Source organism: Eulemur rufifrons, chromosome 18 (assembly GCF_041146395.1).
Source record: "Eulemur rufifrons isolate Redbay chromosome 18, OSU_ERuf_1, whole genome shotgun sequence".
Taxonomy (NCBI): domain Eukaryota; kingdom Metazoa; phylum Chordata; class Mammalia; order Primates; family Lemuridae; genus Eulemur; species Eulemur rufifrons.
Genome location: NC_091000.1, coordinates 6,624,762 through 6,634,679, shown reverse-complemented (window position 1 = coordinate 6,634,679; position 9,918 = coordinate 6,624,762). Strand labels below are relative to the sequence as shown.

Genomic DNA, 9,918 nt, shown 5'->3' with positions numbered 1-9,918 from the left:
AATTGGCTAAGAGTGAGGTCGACAAAACTGAGATTGAAAGCTCCACCAAGGTTGAAGCTCTCGGGACAGCGCTCACGCCGTCGCCGCGCGGACTTCCGGTGCCTCCCCCGGAGCTGCGCACCCCAAAACCGAAGTACCGCGGCGGCCCAGGGCGCCCGCGCGAAGGCTGAGGTCCCGCCCCGCCCCCGCGAGGCCCCGCCCCCCGCCCTAAGGCCCCGCCCGCCGCTGCTGTTGCCATAGAAACCCACAAAGCGCCATGGCTGCCGCCGGCCGGGGAAGACAGTATTTGACACAGCCGGCGGCAGCCCTAGCCAAGCCACCGCCAGTTCCGCCACAGCCAGCAGCTCCCACCCGAGGGAAGCCTAAGAGTCGTCTGGTCTATCCACCTCTCCCGAAGAGCTCCCGCCTGTCTCGCTCCGTTCTGCGCTGGCTCCAAAGTCTGGATCTCAGCTTCTTCCCCAGGAACATCAACAGGTGCTGGAGCCGGCCCCGGCCCCTAGGAGGCCGCACCGGCCCGGGCGCCCTGGGGATCCGCGCCCGCCTCTTTCTGCCACCTGTCCTGGCTTAGGTGTCTGATCTAGACCCTCCACCCACTCACCACACGCACATGCACGTGAAAACACCTCTTAGGGAGTGAGGTTTTGAAAAAATACGATGAAGCATTTTATTCATTTATTTAATCAAACTTAAGCTAATATAGAATGCTTTGGTGACTGCAAAAATATTAAAATAAGCAAGGCTTTTGTTCTTCTGGGACATTGGGCATTAATATTAGTGAGGATCAGTTTACCCTTCGTTAGAGATGGCATCTAGTTTGAGGGTTATGAGAGATTTTAAATAGTTGCCTTAACTGTAGCCACCCTGAATGTAATTGGCAGTTAATATTTGCTCTGGGAATGCCAACTAAATTCTATAAAAATTAAGGCAATGAATCTTTTGCAGGAAGAATTTCTGGTTTAAAGTAGTCCCTCCTTTACCAAGAACACCAAGCCCCGCAGTGAATGCCTGAAACCACTGAACCCAATTGCCATTAGTTGGAACACGCTTCTGTTCATGTCTTTCATCCACAAATTTAATGCTTTTTCCGTCTTAACCAAGCACTTATCACGCACTGTGGCTGTAACTTTTGCTGTTTGAGGTGCGACGGCAAAACTAGCACGGATTTTTCTTCTTCATAACTTGAGAGATAGATTTGTTCTTTACCATATATTTTAGCACCCTCAGCATACGATTTTTCCCCCTTTCCTTATTGAGAACTTTCATTTTTTCACTTAAAGAAAGCACCGTACAACTTACTTTGGCATATCAGAATTGCCAGCATCACTAGTCTTCTGCTTTGGGGCCATTATGAATTAAAATAAGGGTTCCTTGAACACAAGCACTGAGATATCATGACAGTGGATCTGATAACTAATGAGGATATTAAGTGACTAATAGGCGGGCAGTGTCTACAGCGGGGGATAGATGGACAAAAGGGAAGATTCACTTCCGGGGTGGGACAGATTAGGGTGTGGGATTTCCTCACACTATTCAATATGACTCACAATTTAAAAATTATGAATTATTTCTTGAATTTTCCATTTAATATTTTCAGACTATGGTTGACTGAAAGTTACTGAAACTGCAGAAAGCGAAACTGTGGATAAACAGTGACTACTGTACTAACTTCAGTATTTGGTATTTCTTACAAAGAGGCATCTAGAAGTTTAATGTGCATATGAATCACCTGGAGATCTTGTTAAAATGCATATTCACTCAAATTAATAGTTTGAGTTCATTAAAAGAACACCCAAGCCTTTGACATATATATAATCTTAGCAAACTTCTATTCCATCGTAGGTTGTTCTCAGAGCAATGATCCAACAAAACTAGTTTTACAAGATACTTTGTCAGTATGGAATATTAGATTGGTGTTAATTATAAAACAATACAAACTGCATAATTAACTACACTTTATATTATTTCCTTATTGTTATGGATCAGGGATTTTTCAAATGGCTTCCTGATTGCAGAAATATTCAGTATATATTACCCCTGGGAACTTAAATTATCTTCCTTTGAAAATGGAACTTCTTTAAAAGTCAAATTGGATAACTGGGCACAGTTGGAGAAGGTAAATTAGCAATAATTTATACTTTTAACTGTTAAAAATTTGTTTTAAAAGGTGCATTCTAATTTCTTGGAGCTCTGTGTATGCATGTGTGACTGTGTGCTAGGATCCAATGCTACTGAGTTGGCAGCTTGTTCTGTGTATCACAAAGTTTAGTAAATTCCAATTGTTTATGTCATGAGTCATCTATGAAACTGAGCATATTCATTTTAATTAGCATGGAATTTAATGATTCTTGCTCTTCTTCTTATGATGAAAATATTTTTTTCTACTATTAAAGTTCCTGGCAAGAAAAAACTTTACATTACCTAAAGAACTAATCCATGGAACAATTCATTGTAAAACTGGAGTACCTGAAATACTGATACAGGAGGTTTATACTTTATTAACACATCGAGAGTAAGTATTTAAAATTTCCTAGTACAATTTAATGTGAAACTTTTGATAATATAAATCTCATTACTAAAATGTGGCTTGTAAACAGTATTTTATTTCTTATTTCCAGAATTAAAAGTGTCCAGGATGACTTCGTGAATTTCACAGACTATAGTTACCAGATGCGTTTACCCCTGGTTCCCAGATCTACAGCTTCAAAGTCAATTAAAGATAACATTAGGTTGACAGAATTACTAAGCAATCCCAACACACTCAACACTGAACTTAAAATAGAGTTCCTCTTCCTTTTACACATGTTGCAAAGAAAATTAAGCAGAAAATTGAATCCAAGTAAGTTTTCCTTGGAAACAGCTGAGTTCTTCCAAGCTCTATAAGGCTGTTCTTGAGCACATATGAAAGAAAGGCCTGCACTGGTTCATTTCCCCTTTCTCCTGTCACTGGTTTAAAGAGGAAAAAACTTCTCTAATGCTAGCAGTGGAGTGATTTATCATTGGAGTGGTTTATGTTATAATTCATTCTTTTTGATGAAGGCATAGGTTTACAGTGTATAGACTCTTTTTTTAAGAAAAATGTTTTAAGAATCTATTCATATAAAACATTTGTGGGAATTAAGTTGTTCACATATCAACTCAAGTAACTAAAGAGTTTAAAAGTTAATCAGGATATAAATTTCTTTGGAAAAGCCTGGATTACCGTGATTCACTGTAAATGTTGGCCAAAGTATGGTCAGTGTTATCTTTTCCATAGGAGCCTTGTTGGTATGTAGATGGTTGGGCAGATTGGGGCAACCCACAGCAACTTTCCAGAGGTATCACTGAAATCATTCTCTAAGTATCCAAAGCATTTGACTTCCATTCTGGAAAGGAGGCAGACATAGGTCATTAGGAGTTCCCTTTTGAACTCCATTTTCTGAAGAAAAAAACCATTTTCTCTCTGGTCTCTGGAAGGAGAGGAAAGCACCAACTTTAAAAACCCCCTAAAATTGTGATATAGATATTTTGAGTTTTGTCTTCCCTTACTCTGTTCATTCTTCCATCTGGCATATTTCTTGTTTTTCTTCCTTAACTTTTCTCATCTCTGGCTCATGAATTTGTGAGTAATGAAAGAATTCAGGTTAATACTTTCATAGAATTTTATATTCAAATTTTTATATGTTTTTATTTTTTTTATTTTTTAATTTTTTATCTTTTTCCCTTTTTTATTCTATTTTTTAACAACCCTATTTTCTTTTTTTTATCATTAATAACAATTTAATTTTACAGAATTAAAGAGTCTAACAGTATATCTTGTTAGATACAGTATGTCCTCATAATGTATACATTATTTCTTGTACAATGATATGAAATAATATGGGAAATATTCATGATAAAATATTAAGTGAACAATGCAAGTTAAAAACAACAGTTTCATATTTTTTCCCCACCCCCCCTTTCCCGAGTCAGCACCTTCAAGTGTTACCATTCCCCAAACGGTGCACAATGCACTCATTGTGTAGGCATACCCCCATCCCCTCCCCCACCCCCCACCTCAGTCTGATGTCCAATTGGTGTCGTTCCCAGATTTGTATTTAGGTGATGATCAGGGAAACCAATTTTCTGGTGAGTACATGTTTATATGTTTTTAAACATTAAAATTTTGCTGTGAAATTTATTATACATGCAAGTATATAATGTATATGTACAATTTAAAGAAAAGCAATAATATCTCCTTATGCAGTTTAAGAAATGGAACATTGTCAATACCTTTCCCTTCCCTTGTCTGTGCTTCTCTAACTGCATTCTCTGCACCCCGCTCCAACGATAACTACTCTCCTGCTTCCTTTGTTATAATTTCTTTGATTAAAAAATAGTTTTATGGAAGCATACTATTTATATGTTATTCTTCATTTTATTTATATACATTTTAAAACTTTAATTTAGTTAATTTCATCAACCTTTGCAGTAGGCAGAATGGGCCCCTACGTTATCCATGATCTAATCCCCGAAACCTGTGGATCTGTTATGTTACATGGCACAGGAGACTTGGCAGATGTAATTAAAGTTACGAACCTTAAGATAGGGAGTATATGCTGGATTATTCAGATGGACCCAATCTAATTACATGGGGACGCTTCACTTAAGTTCTTTTGTTGTCCAGCATTTTAGTTACTTTAAGTCTGTCAAGTTACTTTTTAACACCACAAATCATTATTTTTATTCTTCTGTGTAATAGTTCATCTTTACACAAAGCTACCCTGTATCTGTTGTCTGCTTTTGAACACATCTTCTCTTTCGCCACAGATTACTAAACCCTTCTAATTCTTGAATAATACTCTATCTCCAATATTAATTATTGAGACTACTGATTTTTAAGGGTTTCTCATTTGTTGCCAAAGTAATTAATGGTGATAATTATAGTTCTGCCACGGTGACTGACCAGAGTTGTATTTAGTGTTAACGGAGCATGGCTGATGAGTAGAAATTTCCTTAGGTACTTCTTCAGGCCTCAGTGAACGATGAGCTGCAGAGGAGGAAGTGATCTTTAGAAGCAAAGGAAATTGCCCAAGTACTATAGTTTGTAGGATTAGTTAAAAAGAAATACGGAAAAGGTGGAAGTAATTTTAAATCACAATTTTTTTTTAAATTTTTCATTGTCTCCTATCGTCAGCCCTGGCCCACACATTTTTTAATAGTATAAAAACGTTTGCACAATGAAATGAGGGCTGTATGATCTTATTTATATGAAATATAAAAATAGGTAAAACCAACCTATAATGAAATAAGTCAGGATAGCCTTTGCCTTTTAGGATACTGTCTGGAAGAGACAAGTGGGAGGTTTTGGGGCACTGGTAATATTTTTGATCTGGGTGACGGTATTCCAGGCGTATTCACTCCAATAATTCATTGAAGTGAATTACATTTATGATTTCTTCACCTTTTTGTACATATGTTATCACTGAATAAAAACTTATTACAGGAACATCTAGATAATGCCTTTAAAGTAACTATTTTGTGCATCAGAGATATTGTGAGCAATGTGGGGAGGGGGTTATTAACCTACATATTCACACCACTCTAAGGAACATGATATAGCAGATACTTAAATAATTTGCTTAATTTTTAAATGATGGTATCTCATTTTGACGATGGTCATTTGACTTTTTTGAGAAATAACTTTTGTGTTTCTATTTTATAGAATGGTTTGATGTCAAACCAACAGTGGGAGAAATTACTCTCAATTGTCTTCCTGCCCAATCCTCTGGGCACAGGTTTAAGTCAAAAGTTGCAAAGGAAAAAGTTGCCCCTGTTTTACGTAAGTTCTTGTCTTAACTTTTTGCTTCTTAAAATAGATTTTTTTCCTCTGTTCCATTAAAATTTTAGAAATAGTTAAAATGTCAGTCTAGGCTGACATTCAGTCTTAAATTTTATATTAAATGGGTATGCGACTGGGCTGTGCTTTTGTTTATTTGTTTCACATGCTCACTTTTTATTTTGAAATAATTTTAAACTTACATAGAAGTTGCAAAAATAGTGCAGAATTCTCTTGCATTGTCACTCAGCTTTCTACAACGACAGCATGTTACATGAGCATAGTTATGTACCATTATCATTGTGTGTCAGTATCAAAACCAGAAAAACTGATATTGATACAATACCATTTATTAAGCTACAGACTTTATTCTGATCCACCAATTTTTACATTTTGGTATATAATTCTATAAAATTTTATCACATGTATAGGTTTGTATAGCCACCACTACAATCAGTATACAGAATTATTCCATCACCCTAAAGACATTCCCTGTACACACCCTCCCCACCCATGACCCCTGGAAACCACTGATTATCTATAATTTTTGCATTTTGAGAATGTTACATAAGAGGAATCATACTTAGTAAAATTTGAGAGAACTTTTTTCACTCAACATAATGCCCTTGAGATTCATTCAAGTTGTTGTATGTTATCAGTAGTCCATTCCTTTTTATTGATGAATAGTATTCCATTGTATGGATGTGTACCACTGTGTGTGTGTGTGTGTGTGTGTGTATATAAAAATACATATAAAAACATATATATGTATATAAAACAGAGGGCAATGCAGCAAATAATTCTGAGGACATATTTAGGACACACTTTTACTAAAAGTTATTTGTTACTTATCTGCAATTCAAATTTAACTAGGTGTTCCATATTTTATCTGGCAACCCTACCACAAAGCCTAAAATATTTACTATCAGGCCCTTTACAGAAAATGTTTGTGGATCTTTGCTACAGGGCATGTTTCCTAAAGTCTTAAGAGGGATTTCACTAGGGGTAAAAGTTCCTTGTTTATATAAAACCTGTGAGATCAATGTCAACAGATTCCCTTTTTGAAAACTTATGACCTCTTAGAACCTTTAAAATGTTAATATGCATTGTAAATATTAAAGAGGAGAGATAAAGAATGAAGTGTTTTCCAAATTCTCTTTGATCACAAATCACTATTTTGTTTAGCTTTTGCTTTAATGGCCTTAGAGAAATTAGTGTTCCTCAGAGCACACTTTTTAATATCCAGACATCAGGCCGGCCTTTCAAAACCCCTTTTTAACTCATTATACACTTGGGGCATAGTAGTTAGCATGCTGGAATCCAACAGAAGTGAAGAACAATGTTTCAATGAAAAAAAAAAACAAAAAAACGTATCCATAGTTTCACCTTTAGATTCTGGGAATACAATCTCTCCTTCAGCCTGCCTCAACCTTCTTCTGTTCGTGATGTTTGCAGTAAAAGTTCCAGCAGGCTGGGAGCTGAAGCCAGGGCAGCAGGGTGAACATGGGAGGAGGGGTCGTGATGGCAGTAGAGGTATGGCAAGGAGACTGCAGGGAGGTTCTTTATTCATTCTTTCTTTCTTTTTTTACTTGCTTGCCTCCTTCCCTTTGTGGCTAACTGGATCTGCCTGGGGATGGGCAAGGGCATTACCATCTGCTTTGGGACCTGCAATGAAAGGAAAGGTAGGAGGGAGCAGTGTGTCACAGCCGGGCTTCTTTCCTGTGTAAGGAACAGATGCAAATAGGCCTTATATAAACAATGATGCCTACTGACATTTGAACTGCTCCAGAGTACCACTCATTTCTGTTATCTTTTTGGAAAATTTTCAAGTTCACATGTGAGTTTTTTAGAAAAAGCATATGTTATCATTACCTTAAATCAAGATTCCAAGTAAAATGGACTTTTGCTTTTATAATTTTAATAGTATATAAACAGCTATAAATAACTCCTCCCATTTCATTCTCTCAATGCTCTTTTATATGATTCTCTTTCACTCTAGTGGTCTTTACCTCTCCTTGGAAAAGGAAGTGGGTTTATGGAAACCTTCCCTGAACAGGGCAGATCACGATGGGAAGGTGAACATGCTTTTTTTTTTTTTTTTTTTTTACTTTTCTCAATCCTGTTCCAGATATGTACTTGTATTCTCTTAGTCTAGGTACACAGGAAATTAATGAATGCTGTGGATTTGACATTGGTAATTACATGGGTGAGAACTATTTTAAGGGTTAAATCATTTTTTTCTAAATTTACTACAGATATTCCATTTCTGTTGTTTCTGATAAAAGGGTGGAGTGAATAGTTCAGATCAGCTACCATAATTTAAAAGTTACTGGAAGGAAGAGAGAGGCAAGAACACTAGACTGTAGGAACTTGACTCTATTTTCCAATCTAAGATTGCACACAATAGCACTGAAATCACAGGCTGTTCATCTGCAAATCTTCTAATTACCAAACAGGGTTGCCAAAATTAATTGTAAGGTAGGGTGTTATTTTTTCTTTTTTTAACACTTAAATTCCTCTACTTGTTTACCAAAATCTAGTATCTAGAAATTATGGGCCAGTGGAATAGAGATTTTAGTTGTTACTGGCCCCTTATATTAGAACTGAGTGACCTAAGGAGTCTGCGTGGCCAGCTTGAATGCCTCGGTGTAATCAGAGTTCCATAAACTGAATTATGAATCATGGACATTTGTCAAATCTAAGTCCAAAATTGTGCCACTGTTGCCTCAGCTGCTTTTTGAAGCAATATCTAAAAATAGTTGAGTCATATTCAGTATCAGATGCACCAAAATAAGTCCTGGATATTTTTAGGCACTCCTGATGACTTCTGGAGGTGGGTGACATTCAGATGTTTTTTTTAATCTATGACTACTATAATGCATGATTTAAATATTTTTGTTTACCAGACAGATTAACCTGTGCTCAGCCTGCTGTCAATCATTCTGCGTATATTTGATAGATTAGAAACACTGATAGTTGTGTAAATATCTAAAAACTATGAATTGATTTTAATTTTGTTTATTTAAATATTTCAGAAAATACAGGTAATTGTGGCAGTTGCCATCGAGAAATTTATGTGAAGCGTGGTGGAAGACTTTCTTGTGATTCTGCTTTGAAACCTACCAAAAATATGAAAAATAAAACTTGAAAAGCACCTGTTAAATGGCTTTGAAGAAGTGATACTTCCATCTCTTGCCATACTAAAGAGATATTATCACCTAGTCTTAGGTGTATTTCAATAATAAATAAATTGAAGTGGTGTCGTATTCACAATTGGACTAAGAACATTTCTTTTCAAATTCAGTTCAACAACCATTTATTAAACACCAGTGCCAGGTACTGTGGAAAATATAAAATCAAATAAATGAGTACAGAATGAGCAAAAATAATTTTAAAGGTACAGGTAAACATAATTCACCACAGTAACAGTTTTTTCTCATAAATTGTATAGGAACGATGAATCTGCTTTGTAATATGTTTTCCTCATTAGAGCTACTACTTTGCCTGCTATTATATATTTATATATCATATTCATTAAGAATTCATTTTGAATTATTAAACATTGGCCCATAGAAAACCTTGTTCATCTCCATGACCCCGAATTTAAACCACTTGAACAAACAGCCCTTCCTATTGATAAGGAGTTGTGGGGAAGGAAAATCATGCTTTTCTTAGAATTTGGCTCTGGTGTTTAGCAATCCATTTAGTTCAATTTAAAAATTCCTACTGGATGCTGCTATGTTCCATATTTTTATTGAAGGGAAACAAAAGCAGATTGATATCCTGAAAAACTAATTATTTTTCATATATTCTTGGTAATTTTATATTCATATGTGGAAAATTTACTTCTACTGGAATTATTCATGTTTTAATGCTAGCTCATTAACAGTCTCATTTGACTTCCAAGATGAATATTACTATGCTGAATCCGACAATATGAATGTCAGTTTCCAGCCAAATGTATCAGTTTTTCTGTATTTTTGAAGGTTTAGACAGTTTTATTATCATTTCAACCTTCAGAGACTTTCCTGCTAAATTTTACATTTTTGGATAGATAATATTTAGAAATAAAACTTAAAGAGAGCCCTGAAGATACACGTACCTCTTGGGAATGTGTTTCAGGA

General features: G+C 36.1%; 1 protein-coding gene across 1 annotated transcript; it reads left to right on the top strand.

Moving 5' to 3' along the window:
- The first annotated feature begins 233 nt into the window (after positions 1–233).
- On the top strand, positions 234–9,155 carry SPATA4 (spermatogenesis associated 4). The gene is made up of 6 exons (XM_069493456.1): positions 234–474; positions 1,984–2,113; positions 2,391–2,509; positions 2,616–2,836; positions 5,681–5,797; positions 8,830–9,155. The coding sequence occupies exons 1-6, from the start codon at positions 257–259 to the stop codon at positions 8,940–8,942; spliced, it is 918 nt and encodes a 305-aa protein (XP_069349557.1). The 5' UTR covers positions 234–256; the 3' UTR covers positions 8,943–9,155.
- The last annotated feature ends 763 nt before the right edge of the window (positions 9,156–9,918 follow it).